The sequence below is a fragment of the Podarcis erhardii genome (genome assembly GCF_964252035.2).
Source record: "Podarcis erhardii genome assembly, chromosome: 4".
In the NCBI taxonomy this organism is placed as follows: Eukaryota; Metazoa; Chordata; class Lepidosauria; order Squamata; family Lacertidae; genus Podarcis; species Podarcis erhardii.
This window is the reverse complement of record NC_138508.1, coordinates 68,899,830-68,920,857: the sequence shown is the minus strand read 5'-3', so window position 1 is coordinate 68,920,857 and position 21,028 is coordinate 68,899,830. Positions and strand designations below refer to the sequence as shown.

General features: G+C 41.2%; 1 protein-coding gene across 1 annotated transcript in view; it reads left to right on the top strand.

Moving 5' to 3' along the window:
* The window catches only part of EGFL6 (EGF like domain multiple 6), a 47,728-nt gene that overhangs the window by 19,392 nt on the left and 7,308 nt on the right, over positions 1–21,028 (top strand). Inside the window, exons 4-9 of the mRNA XM_081858722.1 lie at positions 1,223–1,315; positions 6,592–6,711; positions 9,057–9,176; positions 11,252–11,386; positions 12,664–12,786; positions 16,111–16,455. Coding sequence (XP_081714848.1) covers positions 1,223–1,315; positions 6,592–6,711; positions 9,057–9,176; positions 11,252–11,386; positions 12,664–12,786; positions 16,111–16,455 — 936 coding nt within the window. The remainder of the gene's footprint in view (positions 1–1,222; positions 1,316–6,591; positions 6,712–9,056; positions 9,177–11,251; positions 11,387–12,663; positions 12,787–16,110; positions 16,456–21,028) is intronic.

Sequence of the window (21,028 nt, the reverse complement as noted above, 5' to 3'; positions counted from 1 at the left end):
CAAATACTGGCACCTCTTTTTGTTGTTGTTAAAAAGTGTGGCACTTACTATAACAACTTCATGATGAGTTCCGGCACCTGTTTTTCTAGAAAAAAGCCACTGAGTACAGGTAAGAGTAAAAACTGCTCATGGTCACCAGTTGATCTGAATGTGTATTGTATATGTAATGCCTAATACTTCACTAGACCACTGCTGAAGCACCAGATTAATGGAAATTCAGATTGGCATGGATTTTTTTTGGGGGGGGGTATTGGAAGCCATCATTAACTTTGCTGTTAGTCATACCCAGTCATTCCCTACAGGAGGAAAATCTAATAAAAGTAAAAAAGATTTCAGTTGTGCAGAGAGATAGCTGTAAACTCTCAGAAAGTAGGATTTTTGGCAAGCAGGCATTGTGATGCTTGGGTGGTATATTAGATTCTGATATGGAAAAGTGTTCAGGTCCAAATGTGAGCCTCTTTATTCCTCCTGAGCTCTCACTATAATTTCCAGGGGAAATTAAGTCACTCCAGAAAGAATTTGGATCTACAGTAACCTGAAGCAAATCTGGCAATGATTGGAAACAAAATCAAATCAGCAACATTACGTTGAAATAAACATTTTTTGGAGAACATTTATTAAATTCCATAGTAAACAGGAAAGAAAAGAAGTAGGGGAAAAACAATGGTATGTTACAAAGAACAAATCATATATAACACAATTATAAGTGTTCTTGGGGTGAGTTTCTGTTGGTTTGATTTTCTAAAGTACAGAGTACATTTGGTTTTGTTTTGTTTTTAAAAAACTTACCCAGATTCTAAATACATGTGGACATTTTTCAGACCAAGGAATTAGACAAACTCTGCTTTTTGGAGAGCCAGTGTGGTGTAGTGGTTAAGAGCGGTAGGCTCGTAATCTGGTGAACCGGGTTCGCGTCTCCGCTTCTCCACATGCAGCTGCTGGATGACCTTGGGCTAGTCACACTTCTCTGAAGTCTCTCAGCCCCACTCACCTCACAGAGTGTTTGTTGTAGGGGAGGAAGGGAAAGGAGAATGTGAGCCACTTTGAGACTCCTTCGGGTAGTGATAAAGCAGGATATAAAATCCAAATCCAAACTCTTTTGGTTCTTAAATCCTTTTCTTATTATTACTGTTTTCCAAAATGATAATACTGAAGAATATACCAGTTGGGCTATTTTTATTCTGCGTTTTCACTTCCTATTTCTCTTCTCCTCCTTCTACAGCTACTTGTGAACACGCGTGCAAATATGGTGAATGTATGATGCCAAACAAATGTAAATGCTTTCCTGGATTCACAGGCAAAACCTGCAGCCAAGGTATGTACAATTTATCATTTTTCTTGTAAGCTGTTGCATCCTTTATTCTCCAGCAGCAGCATGCACATTCTTCAGGAGATGTGCATCCCTGCATTTTGGGGAGACCCTTTGAAAGGTCAAAGGGTTATTTCTGTTATATTTAGATCAAAGACCTCCTCCCATCCCAAAACACACACACACACACACACACACACACACACACTCCTTTAATTTGAGTATGAAGTTGCAGTGATTTGGGTTCCTGCAACTACAATAGGCACATTGTGTTCTTATAAGAACATCTGGTGCCTCTTTCTAAGTGTAAGAAATACAACTTATAGGCTAAGGAATCTTGGAATCAACTCAACCTAACACCACTTCTGGCATCCCACTACTGTATTGAGCTATGCATTCTCCGTGGGCTAGGAGAAGCTGCGCTCTGGCTTGCAAGGCCGCATGAATAAGGGAGCAGAGTCTGATGTCATTAAAGCTGGACTGGAACGGAAGGCCTGCTCAGAACAACTCTGGCTTTACAGGAGCTGCATGACTGCAGTGTCCCATGAAGGGTGTATGCTAGTTTTTTCCTGATGAAATTTACATGTTTTACTATCGGGCAGGAGGCAAAGAAGTGACAGCATAGGCAGAAGAGCCAAATCTCCCCTTGTCTTTTTTCCCTGAGCTTAAAAGCAGCTGCTGGAGGAAGTGTGACTTTTGGATCAGTACGGCAGCTGTGGGAAAACGGTCATCTTCTGTGCCTGACTTTTGTACTTGCCTTTTACACTGTTTCCATGATTAAAGTCACCCCTTGACTGAAGCTGGTATTCAAAGTGAAGTAGGGGGAGAAATTTATACAGTGGTACCTCGGGTTACATACGCTTCAGGTTACAGACGCTTCAGGTTACAGACTCCGCTAACCCAGAAATAGTACCTCAGATTAAGAACTTTGCTTCAGGATGAGAACAGAAATCTTGCGGCGGCAGTGGGAGGCCCCATTAACTAAAGTGGTGCTTCAGGTTAAGAACAGTTTCAGGTTAAGAAAGGACCTCCAGAACGAATTATGTACTTAACCCGAGGTACCACTGTAATATGTATATCTCTGTGTGTCCCCTGCTCTGTGCACCAGTTAAAGTGAAGGAAATGACACACGAATGCCCAGATGCCCCCAGTGCCATGGCTCCAGTCTTCTTCATCTCCTTTTCATCAAAGGAAAGGATGTCAAGAGGTCTGATCATAGGTCTTGAATATATCATAAAGTTTGGCTTCTAAGTTTCATTTATTTTGATGAGAGAAATATGAGCATGTGACTAACCTTGGCTAGACTGCTGAATTGGAGCAAACGGCAATTCAGGACCTATACCTAGAAATGTGGAGCGAACATGAATGAGCTCAGTTTCTGCTATATGTGCCCCCCATTACCTGCAATGGATTTTTACACTAGGCAATGCATTTGTGCGCACACGGCAGTTTAAACTGGATTCAGGGCATCCCATAGGTGCGTGTTTTTTCTTTGTCCTCATCTTTGTCCACAGCTTAACATTTCCAGTCAATTAATTCAGATGTTTCTGATCCGTGCATAAGCTGGGGATGGGAGTGGGTGGGGGTTCTAATGTAAAATCTCAGGTTCCCTGAGTGTGGGTACACAGAAGTGAATTGTATGGGTGTGACTTTTCAACATACGTGGTGATGTTTTGCTGGGTGCTAACCCTAACCCGCGACGGGGTGAGCTCCCGTTGCTTGGTCCCTGCTCCTGCCAACCTAGCAGTTCGAAAGCACATCAAAGTGCAAGTAGATAAATAGGTACCGCTCCGGCGGGAAGGTAAACGGCGTTTCCGTGCGCTGCTCTGGTTCGCCAGAAGCGGCTTAGTCATGCTGGCCACATGACCCGGAAGCTGTACGCTGGCTCCCTCGGCCAATAAGGCGAGATGAGTGTCGCAACCCCAGTTGGTCATGACTGGACCTAATGGTCAGGGGTCCCTTTAACCCTAACCCTTTACCTTTAACCCTAACCCTTTGTTTCCACTTGCTCATTGCTTGAGCTCTACCTATCCGTTTTGTCTCCATCAGCACAAAGGAAAGGGTGCCACATGCTTATTACTATTGGTTGTTGCTGAAGGTTCCCTGGCAATGGGAAGGAGGAAAAAAGTTAAAACAGCTGTTTTCTGTTGAACTGCTCTTCTGCAAAACAGCTGTATTAAAAATAAAATTGGCTCGCGCAGGTACAGCAGATGGGGAAGGGAAACAAAAATACCGTCTTCAAATCCCTTTCTCCCAAATCGCTCTCCCTGTCCTGCCTTGTCCATTTTGTATTTGTGTGTGAAATGTGCAGCTCGTGTTCTTCTTCTGTGCCACACCACAGCTTTCCGTGTTGGGAGGGAGCAAGGCTATGGAAAATGGAGGCACTTTGTGTCTTTGCCTGCCAGCCATTCTTCCCCTGGCAAGACACTCTTTTGTGGGTTGCCGGTTCTCTACCTGGTGGTGCTGGGTGGGACACACAAATATATATTCATTTTTAAAACTGCCATTTTGCATGAGTGTGTAATTTGGAAAAAGATGACGCTGCTGTCTTGCCCACTGTGAAACATTGGCTCTGGCGAAACTTTATTACTATGTCATTCCACAGACAAAACAGTTCTTTAAAACAAAAGGTGTGCACTCACAGGTAAGCAAATACCTGTGTGTGTACCCCCAATGGAGCTCAGATTTCCACAACTTCTGGAGGCCACAGAATTAGTAGCTTAAGGGGAGAGGACATGAATACATCCCATAAAACACCACCCACTACTATGGACAGGAAACATTGAGACAGATTTAAATGGAAAGTGCTGGGGGGTGTCAAAGTATGCATGGATAAATTGGATCCATGCTACACACATGTGCATTAACACCCTAGTGTGTGCACAGCCAAATTGTCTTCGCTCTTTTCTTTCCTCTCCAGTTTCCCTAGGGTAAGAGCTATTTAAATCTTCCAGTCAATATATAGAGGCTGTGTTTTGCCATCTCAGAACTTTCTACAATGGAAATAACAATCAAAAGTCTTCTTATCCGAAGTGTCTATCCACTCTAATGCAGAGGCTACACATAAGTGCCATCAATTGCCAGAGCTGTGTGGCGGTTTTGCAGAGGCTGCATGTAAAACAACATTGAGTTATTTTGTCTGTCTTGGGAAAACTTTTTCAGCATGAAGGTGGATTCTGCGATGGGCGGTAGTACAGGGACTAGCAAATATCCTCCATCATCCAAGTAGGAAGTCAAAACAGTCAAAATAGCTCCTCAACTAACCCACATCCCCTAAGCCTCATGAAGGTGATGCCTTATGAGGAACGGCTTAACGATGCCTTATGAGGAACAGCTAAGGGAGCTGGGCATGTTTAGCCTGGAGAAGAGGAGGTTAAGGGGTGATATGATAGCCATGTTCAAATATATAAAAGGATGTCACATAGAGGAGGGAGAAAGGTTGTTTTCTGCTGCTCCAGAGAAGCGGACACGGAGCAATGGTTCCAAACTACAAGAAAAAAGATTCCACCTAAACATTAGGAAGAACTTCCTGACAGTAAGAACTGTTCGACAGTGGAATTTACTGCCAAGGAGTGTGGTGGAGTCTCCTTCTTTGGAGGTCTTTAAGCAGAGGCTTGACAACCATATGTCAGGAGTGCTCTGATGGTGTTTCCTGCTTGGCAGGGGGTTGGACTCGATGGCCCTTGTGGTCTCTTCCAACTCTATGATTCTGTGATTCTATGATTCTATGTGGGTTAGGAAGGCACGTGGATTCCTCTCCACTAGTCTCTGCAAGCAGAGAGGTGTGATGAATGTGGCTGGGGCCTGTCGTAACATAGGCTTCACACTTGGCCTAGGAGTTCTCCTTCCAGGAGTTTGGTGTGTAAAGCCCTGAAACAAAGAGCGGCAGGATGAAGGTGGCTTTCTATCCAAAGTCCCATGGGTTCAATTCTCAGGCTCTGCGGCTACACCAACCTGGAGCTGGCACACAGCAAAAAATGGAAACTGCCTTTGGCGCTACATTCCACCCTGGCATTGTGAGCTGGCATTGTTTCAAATGTAGTGGTGGCACCATGAATGCCATCTACCCCAGCCCCTCATTAGGACTTTTCTGCTTTGCGAAGATTTATTTTCAGGTTATGAAAATTTGCTTAGGAGTGAACCTAGACCTCCACATTTGCCAGATGGTTAAAATGAAGTATTTAAAACTGGCAAGCTGGCATTTCTTCATGCCAGTTTGTCGTTATAGATTTAAAAAGAATTCTCTGTTTAATTCTCTCTGTTTAAAAAAAAAACAAAACATGAAAGGAAAACAAATAAAAGCATACCCGCATTTGTAATCTCTGAAAATTGAATCCTGTCAATGTGTCCATCAGATTGAATTAAAGACTGCTTTTCTACATAAAAGAAAACCACGAGGAAATATAACTGACTGGTTAAGATCAATAGTAAAGGCCACTGGAAAGCAGACAATAAGCATTTTCATTGTTCTAGTAGCAAGGCAGTATGCCTGCCTATTCAGGAAGTATATGAACTTCAAAACAGAAAAGTTGATTTAGATCAATGATATAAAATTGATGCTTCAAGCTTGGCTTTAAATCATTGATTTACAATGGCTTAATAAATTATCCAGCCACAGCCAGGTAAACGAACTAACTTGTTTGCTTGTAAAAGAAATTTACATTTCTTGTTTTCAGTTACAGTGGTACCTCTGGTTACGTACTTAATTCGTTCCGGAGGTCTGTTCTTAACCTGAAACTGTTCATAACCTGATGCGCCACTTTAGCTAATGGGGCCTCCCGCTGCTGCCACGCGATTTCTGTTCTCATCCTGAAGCAAAGTTCTTAACCTGAGGTAATATTTTTGGGTTAGTGGAGTCTGTAACCTGAAGCGTATGTAACCTGAAGCGTATGTAACCTGAGGTACCACTGTATAGATATTTACCATACCTAACTGAGAACCTCTGAGCTGTGGAGACAAGACTACGTGGCCATTCAGCATATAAACAACAGTGTAGCAGCTGTTTTCTTTCCTCCCTTCCCAGTACAATCTATCTCCTGCTGTCAGACACTTCCCCAGATTCTGTCAGGTGCGGTGGGAACTTCCTGCTAGTGCTCCTAGCACACAGACCAGCAGATGGTCTGCTGAATTCTTTCTTTAAAGAATCTGGCTCACTTGAATCCTGGAGACATTTTCTCCATGTGGGAATTTCAGCCGTAAAATAGCAACTGCAGTAAGCTATTTTGTTTTCTTCCAAAGATCTGCAAGCTCATTCCCACCCCCACCCCCAATTATTTCTGCAGATATCAATGAATGCGGATTGAAGCCACGTCCTTGCGAGCACAGATGTATGAACACGCATGGCAGCTACAAGTGCTATTGTCTCAATGGGTACATGCTCATGCCCGACGGCACATGCGCAAGTAAGTGACGGATATTACACAAGATGCAGCACGTGAGATGGGAGTCAAGTCCATATTGTAACTAATCATGAAATAACCCGTGCCTCATAGTATGAAGCAGCTGGTTAATTTATACTGTTACGAGTTGGTGGTGGTGGGGAGTAGGCCGTATGCCGAGACCCTTCTAACCCTTGGATCCAGCAACTGTTAAAGTACAGTATAAGCCAGGCTAGCTTCCTGGTGACGTAATGGGACATTAAGGGAACAAAGGAAGTGGCTCGGGGCCAGAGGACAAATGGGTGTGTCCCTACCAGGTGGGTCCCCTCCGTCAACTGGGTGATAGTTAGAAGGACAAAGGCAGAGTGGAGAGCAGAAAGTAGAGTGGTGTTGAGCTAGAAGCAAAGAAGCAGGCGGAAGACATGCTTGATTTCTGCTGGAATCGGTGCCAGATTTATGTATAAGCTAAACAAGCTATAGTTTAGGACCCCACTCTTGGGGGGCCCCAAAAAAAATTAAAGGAAAAAAACCTGGATGTATTTCCAAAATAAAAAAGAAATAAAATAAAACCTACATACAGCAACAGTGTTTTGTGTTGTGTAGTCCACAAATTACCATATAGCATATATTCAACACAAAAACAGTGACAATTTGTTGTTGACAAAGGACAGCTGGACATATAAAGGGCCCCATTGCCTTCAGTAGCTTAGGGCCTCATCAAACCTAAATCCAGCCCTGGCTGGAATCCAAGGCTGCAACTATGGGAGAAGCAGAACCTCTTGGGGTGTTCATGCTGTGGTCCCCTCAATCATAGGTTCAGATTGTATATATGTGTAAATAAACCATACATCTTAAAGACATCATGGTCTCCACTCCACGAACCCTGGGTAAGCGCCTGGAACCCCAGGAGTATCATAGGAATCTTTCAGTGCTCCAGTGCAATTTTCATTAAAGGATATGCTGAGCATGGTTTACACTTAAAACTATATACAATAGAGACATAGATCTCATTTGGTTTGGGGAGCATTTTAAACTTCAGCAAATTAGTGTTTGTTGTTGTTGTTGCACCCCTTAGGAGCCAGTAGTGGGGCATTTCTTTTTTTTAGCTCTGTCCATTTTTTTTACTGCATGTAGATAAATCAGAAGGAACCACATCTGAAAGCGGAGTAGAGCTTTTAAAAGAGGACTTGGATTTATGGACACATTTTCAAAGGTTTCTGTTGCAGAGATTTTCATTTCACACTTACAAATCCCCTTGAGAAAGGGAGCTTTCCCAGTGGGGTGGTGTTAATTTAGAAAGGGGTAAAGGACAAGTTTCTAACCAGATCATTTTCTCTGAAGGCAATGTTGAAACTGCCCAAAGAGATAAATAAATTTACTAGTTTGGAAGTATTAGCAGTAAAAAGGAGAAAGATTCTAGTGGTTTTGCTGCCCTTTTATAAGGGCTAACTCTTTTTCTTGCAGCTGGCAGGTTGAAAAGCAAAATATAAATACCCAGAAGCAATTCTTCCTTATGAGTTGTCAGGTGTGGTTTCCGAGCTACAGAACAGTTTAGAGTAGAACGGAAAAAAGCAGGCAGCTAAGTTGTCACAGAAGCCTTGCAGATGATATCCAGATAAACCTATTTAATGGCTGTAATATAAAAAGGGAAGATGCACATACGTAACTGGAACCTTTTAGTGCAATCATACCCACCCCTCATATTGGTGGCTAATGTGTACGTTAGGATGGTGTGAAGGTTTGTCTCTGCCAATGGTGTGAAAGTTTGTCTCTGCCATAGGTTGTTTTTTAAGAAAACAGCAATGATGCTGGAATGCTTGGGTAAAATTTAAACAAGATCAGCATTAGGCAAGCTTACCAAGAAAAGGCCTTTTTACATTACAGGTGCCACAACTGAAAAGGCCCTCTCACCAGTCACCAGCTGCCTAAGCTCAGGTGCCTAACCTGGGACATACGATGAAGAACTTAAGGTTCATGCAGTCTCATGTGGTAGACATGGTCCTTCAGGCATGCAGGTCCCAACCAATTTAGAGCTCCACAGATAGCTAGTATTACGTTGAACTATACCCTGTGAAATAGAGCAGCAACCCATTTAGCTGTTTTTAAAACTGGCGGTATGGTTTTGCCACAGCGGTTCCCACTGCCAAAGAGACAAACCACTTTTTAAATCAGAGGCTTGTGTCTATTTGGCAGTGGGAATAGCAGTAGCCAAATAGCTAAGGTATGTGCTCATGTTCCTCCTCCTTTTTTGCATGCCAGTGCATTAATGCTCTTAGGGAAGAGATTTTAAGATCATTATAATCTGTTAATGAAACAAATCCTCTTATGCAGTTTTACCTATGGCTTTGTCAAGTAACATGTTTTTCAAGATTCCAGGAGCTGCGCTATGGTAAATTGTCAATATGGCTGTGAAGAAGTGAAAGATGACGTGCGATGCTTGTGTCCATCGAGCGGACTTCAGTTAGCGTCAAATGGAAAAACATGCATAGGTACATCAGCATCTGTTTATGCTCTTGCTGTCATTAGCACAACCATTCCAAGAATCCGGCCTGTGCTTGCTGAACACTATAGAATGGCTATACTTTTAGAGCAAGAGCGAGTAAACTTTTTGGCTTGGTGGGGCAGGTCCTTATCTGTCCCCACTCCTGCAGGTGAGCTTTGAGGCAGCACCATCTGACTTTCACACAAACAAATCGTGATGAATAAACAGGTGGTCTGGAACTGCCTGCAGAGTTTGGTGGGTTTTTGAAAGTCCCTAAAAACAAGTTTTTCTTCATGTTTTTAGACATCTAATATATCTACTCTCCAACTGTGGCTATGTGAGAAGCCCCAGGAGTAACAGTTTGGAGGTTTTATTCTTTTGGAAAGGGGATACTTCCTCATCCCAATGGACTCTAGGGATCTTTTAGAACCTAGGTGAATCTTGACAAGCACAGGAAATGAACTCTTAGCTGTGATTACAGTCACTCATAACCTTTCAAGCAGCCTATTCATTAAACACATCAAACTGGAAGCATAGCTCTGCAAAAGCCTGCTACTTTTGTCATGGATTTCATGACATGAGAGTATTTTTAGGCACTATAGAATGAACCCTTATGGATTCTTGGCTCAGCTGTTAAACAAGAAACATGCCACAGAAGGAAACACTGCTCCTCTTCTCCCAAATTTGTCTGTATAAATGGGATTATTACTGCCCCTGTCATCCTCCCATCGTTCAATTAATGTTTATTTGAGGCTTTTGTCCACAGCATAAAATCAGGAAACACAGTTGAAATCTAACAGCCAAGTTCCTCATGCACTCATGTTAGTTGTTTATGTTTGCATTTTCTTTATTTATAAAATACTTCACTATACTTGGAGCAAGAAAAATAATCCTATCTGGTTGGGAGTTGATGATTCCAAATTAAGGACTGCACTTTAAAAATAATTATAGACATCTGAGGTTTGTAACTTTCTGTTGTATATTGCAATCGTTTATCCATAATGCATGTATTTATAGAAGGCGGGAATTCTAGCCAGGCGTCCATGTGAACAGTGTGTAAATTCCTTTGTACTTTTTTGTGCCCATTCAAGCACTGATACAAGCTGTTTCTGTCTTGAGACGAGGAGAAGAGGGTGGTTCTTTCAAGCCTGGAAAGCAAGAGGGATGAGAGTAAAATAGAACAGGGGAAGGACTTGTCAGGGTCCCAAACACTTCTGTTCTGAGAAACTTGAATGAAGCATAGGATAGGAATTTAATACATAACCTAAATTTACTAGGGACTAGAAAGCTTTGAACATTTGCTGCATGAATCAGTGAGATCAATGAATTTTGCTGAGAGTTCAGCTCCTGTAATTTTAATAAAATAGGCATGCACCTGTTGGATATTTATTTATTATATGTATATCCCACCTTTCTTCTTTGAATGAACTGAAGGAGACATACAGTGGAGTTCCCAGGTATGGGCCAAACTTGCTTCAACAAAGTTGCTATACTATTGCGTGCCTTCCGATCATAGGCTGGGTATCAGAACAGTGGACATGTATTTTTCTTGGTATGTGATGTGTCAGCTCTGAGTCTTAACTACTCATTGACTTTCCAGAAATTAATCCTAACCAACTGGCCTGGTAATACCTAACATTATTTACACAGCCTAAGAAAGAGGTTCAGAGATCATAGGCAATAATTTAGGCTTGTTGCTGACTTCCATCTAAGACAGAATTTGGAACAAAAGATGGGTCTTGCGGACAGGTGAGGATTTGTTGAAATCCTCATGCTTACACTGGTGTCTAGCTATGTATGGCTTAGAGTGGCATGCATACAGGTGGAGCATCAGGGGACATATTATGGATGGCAACTATGCAGAAGGAATAGGTGGATTTCATCAGAAATTGGTAGGCTTTAATTGGGATAATAAAAAGTCAAGTTGGATTCCAGAGATGGATTTTGCACCTCTCTAGTATGGGACATATCATTTCAGCATTAGTCATTTTATTCACAGATGTGACCGTTAAGGGTTTGTTTAACCACCTTTATCCTGATACCTTTTCCTTGACCTTATCAGATTTCATTTTAATATCTTAGATATTAATGAGTGCTCCAGTGGGAAAGCTGTTTGCTCTTTCAACCGCAGATGTGTCAACACATTTGGAAGTTACTATTGCAAGTGTCAAATTGGATACGAGCTGAAATATGTGAGTGGCCGATATGACTGTGTAGGTAAGAATTAGATTCTAGTTTTCCTCTCGTGTGTATGTACACATGCACATATATGCGCATATTTTCCTTTTCTCATAAACTTGGCTGATTTTGCTGTGTTTTTGAACTGTAGTGTAAATTTTGCTTGTGCTTGTATAAACTAATGCCCTGGAAACCACTTTTGGACCACTTTTGGGACTTTATTGAGTCTCTACTACCTAGTGGCAAATAAATAAAAATAAACACTTCTCTTTATATATTCTCTTTCTAGACTGATATGTGGAACCTATAACACAATATTACAGTGTATCCTCTCTCCTGAAAAGAGCACTCTCCTTCAGAGTCTCCACCACTCTCTCCCGGCAAGCAGAACATTCCATTCCCCGATTCCTGCACCCAATATTCCAGTTTTATGTTTTCAGCTATCACTCCACATTGAGAGGCTACTCAGTAAAGTGCATCCTTGTGGCACTTTGGGGTGTGTTGGCTTCTTAGGTTTGGTTTTTAAAAAAATTGTTGTACGTCTGCAAACCTTGGGAATTCCTCCAACTTGATATCTCTTGTTTCTCATTGGCCTTGTTTTGGCTACAAACTTGGTGGTACTCGCCACCTGAAGGAATGATAGAGCATTTCTTTGTAGCATAGCTTAGAATGTCAAAGGAGAGACTAACATCAATGAACGATCAAGTTTAGGGAATCTAAACATTTGTTTGCCCCATGGACGTGAGCTTAATTTCTAATGAAAAATAGTTTCCAAATCTGTTTTGATGCCATGTGGATGACTGCATACAAGACTTAACATCTGTACATGCATTTGTCCTCACAGACAACACTTTATGCTCTGTAATTATTATTTTTTAAAAAAACCACAATAAAGTTTGTAATTTTTTAAAAAAATAGTTTGTTTAGGAATACTCTGCCCCCTGCTTACTAGTTTTTGACCAAATGCTTATCCCTGTTAATGGTCTAGCTCCAGTTCCCAGAGTGATGTAAACCAGAGAAAGACAATAAATGGGCAGTTTGTTCAAATAGAATTTTTGAATTAATACTCATTTATTGTTAAGATTCCCTCCTTCTTTATATTCATTGACAAATGCAGTCTTTAACCATAGCACTTACAAAGAGGCTTGCCAACATTTTCTTCTGATACGATTCCTGTGCTTGCATGACAGGCAGGAATTAAACAGGTGCAGCTTTTCTCAGCATGAAAATAATATTTAATTTGTTTTAAATCTCTGACTTCTCTCTATCTTCAATTATTTGTTTTCTCCTGCCTGCTCCCCCCCCCATTTCTCTAGATATAAATGAATGTACTACAACTATACCTAAGTGTGACTTCCATGCAGAGTGCCTCAATACACAGGGATCCTTCAAGTGCAAATGTAAACCTGGCTACAGAGGCAATGGATATGAATGCTCTGGTAAGTGCAAGAGAAGCGTCATTGATGTATTCTAACACCTTTCTCAAATGATGGGAAGTTGGGACATTTTCAGAATGTACTATGTCTTTTTGTTTCCTATAAGATCCTGTGAACTGCTGACTGCTATCAGGAATCATTAAATTTCTCTTTTATGTTCTTTTCTTTTCTGACAGTTGGTCTAGAAATTTAATAAACAAATAACCAGAAATCCTGGTAAAGTGGGGAAATTTGAGGTTGGGGCAGGAGGTAGAGATACTTGATACTCTGCGAAGGTGAACATGACCACAATCTTCATGTAGCTGCATAGGTTCAACTTATTTTATATTTGTTGCTCTGTTTTGTTGTTCTGGCTTTAGGAAATCAGGGGGGCATGACCCATAAATGCATTTCTTTCTTTTGTATTTACTGTGAAATAAGAACAAGCCTTGCACTTTCACCATGGAAATGTGTCTTCAGTTCTTGTTAACTTTCCTAGTACAGGCTAGCCCAAGACATTTCACCACCTGAGGTGAACTACAAAATGTCCCCTTCCTCACTAGGGAAGAAGGTGTAAGTTCTGCCACTTACATTGGCCAGGGCAGAAGGTGATGGGGTGGTTTTATCCCATGTTGCTGTGCTTTCTCCAGTCTGGTGCTGCGTAGAGACCCATATTTATCACAAAACAAATGTTTTTGGAGAATTTCCTCAGTGTCATAAGTCGTGCTTTGGGTTTCATTGAATATTGTATACTAAACACTGATTTAACGATGCACACTGTGGAAATTTAATCCCACCTAAAGGGGGATTATAATTACAGTGTGAATATTAGCTCTTTCCACCTCATTTGACATACCTTTCCATAGTTCAGTCTAGACATGGCTTGTGTGATTGCCTGAGGAACAAACATTTTTACCGTGTCAAACTGATTTACCCTGCTAGAACCCAAGGTGAAAAAAAGCTGATTTGGTGGGGGTGGGGTGAGGACCGTCAACATATTGAACATTGGTTTCAGCCTATGAACTGTGGCATCTTCAGTGTTGTCTGGATCTGGCTGAGGAATCTGACATGAGTGGACCTGCAGGGATTGGATGTCCTAGATGAGTGCATCCAATCTCCCAAACTGAGCACCATGTCATGCTCCCTTGATTTCCCAAAGCCAGAACAACTTTGCTGCGCAGTAAGAATATTTCATTACTTATAGAAAGACTTCAAAGCAAGAAGTGCAAGCAGATGTTCTGGTTTGCTGGGCAGTCATTCTGTCTTGAAAACCTCAGCAGGCTCTTTATTAAAACACATGGGGTTTGCCTTTCTTATTTCTGAGAGGAAATTTGTAGGGAATTGGGGGTTTCCAGTCAATTTTTCCTTGCTGTACCCTGAATAAAGATTTCAGTGAACCATGTCGGTTAAATTTCACAGTGTACATCTTTTAACAAAACTCTGAAATGGAGGCACCTGGGCAAAACTAACCAGGAAATATTGTTCATAGGAAAGATTGAAACTGCAATGCTGTTTCTAACTTTGCAGTTTCTAACTTGTTAAGACTGAATGCTGTTACAATATGTGCCAACGAAACAGAACAGCCTTCTTTTGTTTCTGTCCTGGTTGATTGGGAAGAAATTATCTAACCAAGTATGTTAGACAAATATTCTCAATGTTATCTCTCTTTAGTAATACATATGGAATATGATATAGGTTTGTAGCAGGTTATCTCCCCATACTACTGCTACTTTTGTTGTTTAGTCATTTAGTTGTGTCCGACTCTTCGTGACCTCATGGACCAGAGCATGCCAGGCACTCCTGTCTTCCAGTGCCTCCCACAGTTTGGTCAAACTCATACTGGTAGCTTTGAGAACACTGTCCAACCATCTCACCCTCTGTTGTCCCCTTCTCCTTGTGCCCTCAATCTTTCCCAACTGCTACTATTTAAACCCAAATGAGCCTATGTGAAATATCACATTTTCTATTTTATTCCCATGAATTACAATTATGGTGAAATCATATTTTTCCTTGAACAGATGGGTCACAGACATTAATCATGAGCACAAAGGACATGTCTTGCTGTGCAGAAACTATCTGGCTTCTTCTCTAAACACACAAAGTTAAAAATATGGCATAAGGTCAAATCTGTCAGCCGCTGGAATAACTATATATTTGTCTTTTCAGCTTCATTTAATGGTCTTTCCCTGTTTTGTCAACATAGATGTTTAAGTCACAAAGCATTGCTTTTCTCACTAGCTTGGATGTCATTCTAGTACAAAGAACTTCATTGCAAGATCTTGGGGATTCAGGCCAGTGCAAATGTTAGCCAGAGATTCCAGAGCCATATAGACTCAGAGCTGATTCTCATCTTAACCTCTTAATGAATCAAATCTGTACTGGTGGAATGCCTTCTGGATGCTATTACAGGCAAAGGTAGCTAGTAGGGATGGTTGAGGAATTCACTGCTTGTAAATTCTGATATGAACTGGCCTGATTTGCACCTCTTTAACTAATGAGCAGATTGGAACGTTGCTTTCCAACAGGTTTCATGCTTCTCTGAATGCTGCGACAGTTCTTATCTCAAAAAACGTATCTAGAAGTACACGCATCAAGATAAAATGTGTTTGGAAATGCATGTTTTGATTTATTTCTTTTTAATGCCAGTTTTCCTGCAGATTTTTAAACTGCACGGCTTACAGTGGAAACATGACAGAATGGACCTAAAGAGTGGACAAATGCAAAAATGATATGGACCAGAAATAAGACTGATCCATACACCTTTGGTAGCTGAGGGTTGTTCCCAAAGCTTACTTTGTCCTCTGGGAGACATAATTGGAAGCAGCTATCCATAGCTATTCCCATTTATCCCCATGGACTGTGGTCCTTGCTTTCTCGTAACAGTTGGCAGGTTCCTGATAGGGAAGAGCAACTGCTGGGAATACTCCGCAGAATTTGCTATTTTCCTTTGTGACTGATTTGAGCTCTATGGTGCTTGACACCTGGCTGACCACAATACATGCTGATGAATTGTGTTTGACTTGTTGCTGACAAGTTATTCCAGCCCAGTAGTCAGACACAAAACTAAGAAATAGTCGCTTACCTTTTTAATAGGATTGACAAAGGAAACATTCACTGCTGACCAGGTCTTCTACTCTGTATATTCTTGGCTCTACATAGAGACATCTTTACAGATAATATACATTGCTTTGAATTTATTGTACTTCAAATACATTTTCAACATTGCCAACTGGTGTTTCATCATGTTGAGAAGCACTAATATTCTGCAAAAACCTAAAACCCTTAAAGTGTAAGCTAAGTCAAGCATATTTTGTGTTTTCTTGGTTCTCTACCCCATCCCCTGCTCAGTTATTCATGAAAACTATGTGAAAGACATTCCCAGAATCTCTGGAGTTGCCAAAGAGAAGCTCAAGAAGCTGCTTGTGCACAAAAACAGTGTGAAAAAGCATGGAGATATAAAAAATGTGATCCCAGAACCGCCTGTGACCCCAGCTTCTAAAGTTCACGCAAGACCGTTAGACTACGAAGACGGTGTGCACACAGAAGGTGCCTATGGTGAACAGGGGGAAAGTACTGAAGATGTCAGAAGAGAAGGGAAAATACAAGAGGAAGAGGAAGTTGAGAAAGGAGGAGAAAGGGAAGACCTTGAAAACCAAACTGGTCATGAGAAGAAACTTCGAGGAGATGTATTTTGTAAGTTTCACCTTTAATTCCCCCCACCCACCCCAATGTCTAAGATGATGTTGAATTTTGAGAAGCAGTTATTACCTTCTGTGGTGCAATGAGGTTTTTTTCTTGTTTCTTGTTTTATCAACAAAACCCAATTTCTACTCCACCATTTAATGCTACCATTTAATAGCACTTACCTTAACTTACCAAGAACCCTGATAACCATGGGATATAGGAGTGAAACAAAGTCATTCCAATATAGGGTGGGATTCAACTGAGTTGTTGTGTGCTGACACAGAATTCCACTCACACAATGAGACTCTCCACCTCTCTGCCCTCATATGCCTCTCTGTGCCCCATAAATCTTCTCTGGAGGATTGGGGTGGGGGGAAACCTAGAACAGGGTATGGGGCTTGCAGGGGAGGAAAGAAGGGGAAAGTCCCATTGTTGTGAGCAGATCTCATTCCCCCCACTTAGTGGTATGTTGAATTTCAGCCATAGCTGCTATAGTTGACAAATACATTCATGCTTATTTATTACAAGATTATATAGTGCATACGTTCGTGTGGTTACTGTGGAATAGTGCTGTTTCTTTAAATTGGTATATGTTTTGTTACTTAAATCTGGCTTATTTTACACTACTAAACCAAGATAGCTTTGAGGAGCCTTATCAAAAGTATCTTGCCTGATTGCCCTTGCCCACTATAACTGAAGACTTTTGTTAAAGCCCCTGTTTCAACCTTTACGGACCTATTAAATGCAGGTATGTTTTTCCTGTCCTATCCTAGAGTCTTCCACTGGCTCTCCTACAAGACACCAGCACCTAGCATTCCAAACTGCCTCTCACTTCTTCTCCCTTAGCACTGTAGACCAGACATTGCCCACCCCTGCTATACAGCCTCTGCAGACAAAATGAGGCATGCATGCAGTGTGCATCTAAACCCTCAGTGCAAACATATGGATACCAGTCTGTCCTGCTACCCCCACTCATGCATGCAGTAGATCAGGAAGAGAAACCAGGTTTGCAGGACCTGAATTGGCTATGCAAACTGCATGGTTAGCTTCCACGTGTAAACTTGGGGCTGTCCTTGAAAGAAAGATGTGTGTATCTTTTCTCAAAACACTTCCTTTGCTTCTAGTTTAGTTGGAAATCACTAAATCAGTGGCCATGACAATCTGTCATGCAAGTCCACCCTTATTTCACTTAAATCCTCAGGATTTCAAGTTGCCATTTTATTCATATGTGTGTGGTGGTTTTTTTTAAAGTGAACCTTGTTTGGCATAGAATCAGCTGTTTCGTTTTTGTGATGCACAAACTGTTTTTCTTTCTGTCTATACTAATTATATTTCTTTTGCTTGAAAACATCCAAATGCCCACGTCACTATAACAAAACACAATCTGGATAAATGAGATTGTTTGAATCGCGGCCTTTAAAACCCTTTTAGTGTTGGTGCTTTAGAGCATAGTTAGCTTAAACAAATAAGGAAACAGTTTACAATACATGCCTTCGCTGTTTTCAAATATTTGTTGATTGACTTTGCATGTTGATTGGACCATGATAAACTCAGGGGGACTTATGATCCTCATTTATCAAAACTAGGCAGACAATAAGATATTTAATGATTTCTCAGCGATTGCAATATGTTTCTTTGTTGACATATACCAAGCAGGGAAGGGGGATCAAGAACATTTATTTTTGCTCGGTTCTCCTCCAACACCATGTCATAGAGTGGCCCTTTTGGATAATGCTGTGGTTTGCAGTACATGCAAAAGCGTCAGGTTCATATGCTACAGCTTCTCATCTTCGTCCTCCTCTGGTATGGCCATGAAGAGAAGATCAGAAGCTTTCTCTTCCACTTTTAAAGTAACTGACAGTCCCTTGTATTCAAATGTTTAAACTAGCTTTCCACAACCTGATACCCTCTAGATCAGTGTTTCTTAAACTTGGGTCTCCAACTATTTTTGGACTACAACTCCCATCATCCCGAACTAACAGGGTAGTGGTCTGGGATGATGGGAACTGTAGTCCAAAAACAGCTGGAGACCCAAGTTTGGAAAACACTGCTCTAGATGTTTTAGAATACTGTTCAGCTCCTATTGGCCAGGCTATTCTGGCTGAAGCTGATGGGAGCTGTAATCCAAAAAATCTGGAAGACATCAGGTTGAAGAAGGCTTGTCTAAATTGGCATATGATCCTGGCCTGCTCAGTAAAAATCAGCCAGAGTCCCCCAAACTCTGATTAGATTAGATGAGTCATGACTGCACCAAAAGATAAAGGTGAAGGATACTTGTGAATCCAAAGCTTGGGCACCTAATGTTAAGCCATAGTTTAGAGTCACATCTGAACCAGGCTAGTCTCCTCATGGTTTTGTGACATAAGAAGGAGCTGAATTTTGGTGAAGCTGTGAGGAGAATTTTGGAAGTTTTTACTTTTGTTTTAGATTAACCACACCTTGTGGTTCATTTTAACTATAGTTTGTAGAAAGCTGCTTCAACCCTGATTTGAGAATCTGGATTGTTTAGGGATGAAAAAACACACCAGGGGAGGGAATGGGAGGCGAAACCAAGGCTTATTCTCATAATGCTAAACCATAGTTTAGTGTTATCCCTGAAAACAGGCATTGTGTGTCCATAACGCTCCTAGCAGCTGCCAGAAACATGTGGCAGGTACTTGAGTTGGCGCCGCACAACTCAAAGCTAAGAACTGAAACACATATTATGGTTGTCACAAGGAAGCTGCCTAAAATAATCTCGGAGCCAATTATCCCAGCTGAAAAGAAAGAAAGAAAGAAAGAAAGAAAGAAAGAAAGAAAGAAAGAAAAGGTTTCCTCCCACCCAGTACAGTGGTACCTCGGGTTACATACACTTCAGGTTACATACGCTTCAGGTTACAGACTCCGCTAACCCAGAAATATTACCTCGGGTTAAGAACTTTGCTTCAGGATGAGAACAGAAATCGTGCTCTGGCAGCGTGGCCTCATTAGCTAAAGTGGTGCTTCAGGTTAAGAACAGTTTCAGGTTAAGAACGGATGTCCGGAATGAATTAAGTACTTAACCCGAGGTACCACTGTATTTTAAATTTAGGCCCAGCAAAGAAAATGGAGCTCTGCTATGACAAGTGAAGTCACATTCTAAGATTTCTTCCTTACATGACTCAAATTAACCTTTTGAATGAATGAATGCTCCTTGCAGAATTCGTACATTTATTGCAACTCCAATCTGTCGTCTGGGACAGCTTTCTTACCATAAATTGGCAATGTTCAGTCCTATCTCTCTCTCTTAAAAAAAAAACAAAAAACGACTAATACAGAGCATAGTAGGCTAGAGCATAGTAGGCTCCCATTATCACTAAATTATGGTATTTCCATAAGTAAAACTTGCACCAAAACCAGCTTTGTACAGTTGTAGTGGATGCATGAGGTTTGATCAAATGCATTTTTAATGGTGTGGGTGAGATCTGGGCGGGGGGTGGGGTGTTCTGTAATGACTCGCTGCTCTGGTTATTGTATGCTAAAATACTGCTTTATCGTTCTTATATCATATTCCATTGAAGTGTCTAATTTATATTTATTTACCTGCTGAAGTGCCAGAGAGTGTTACAAAGTAATTTGACCAAAGCTCTTCCAGATGGTGCCCTAAAGATTTATTCTGTGCTGTGTTTGTCATCCCAATCTCGTGGTTCCTCAGATGTTTGGCCAAAATGACCTCCTCTTTAGTTGATGCCAAGAACGTACAGAAATCAGGCAGCAGGAAGCACTTGAATGGAGCACAAATCACCATCCGTGGTGATTAATAACAACTACTGGGATCACTGACACAGTTGATCTGAACTTTACTGTTTCAGGAGTAATTTCTGGCTTCACCTTCAGATATGTCCTACATGCAAATCCTTCATTAGCACTGCCACTAGGCCTTGATACTCACAGGCCCCCAGGCTTAAGGCAGCAACTTTTGGCACAAGCAAGGACTCAAATATGCTCACTGATATATATTTTCTTTTGCCTTCAATAGTGCCCCCCATGTCATATTTTTGAGTTTCAAACTGAGCATCAAAAACAGCTTGTGGGGAGATGTTGCAGAGAGGAGAAGGGAATGTTTGCTGTTTGAGAATAATTAATCCAAACATGCCAAGTTGTGCAGTTCTCTGGATTATATCCATAGTTTCTAAGGAACATTTTGGCTGAAATGCTGCATAAACAAGTCTTGAATCCCAGTAACATCAATAGGATATAAGCAACCTAACTGTTATGCTTTAGATGGAACACCAAACCGTGGTTTTGTGTTATGCATACAACAAACTTTGGTATCATACCATCTCCATATTCGCCTTAAGTGCTGCAGTTTCTTAATTTATTTTTGGATTCGAGGCATGGTTTGCATTACATTTGAACCCAACAAGCTATGCCTTCCTCAAACCATAGTTTGTCTGTACTCTAGAACCACAAACTGTGGTTGGTGATACTGGCTTGCAAGCAGTCTTAAGTTTTGACCAAACCATAGTTTGTCCAATTCAGATGAAAAAGCAAGCTATGCTTTGCTGAGAATCCAGAAATAAGAAAATTGCTGTTAATGAGGAGGAAGCATGCAAGCCCCAGG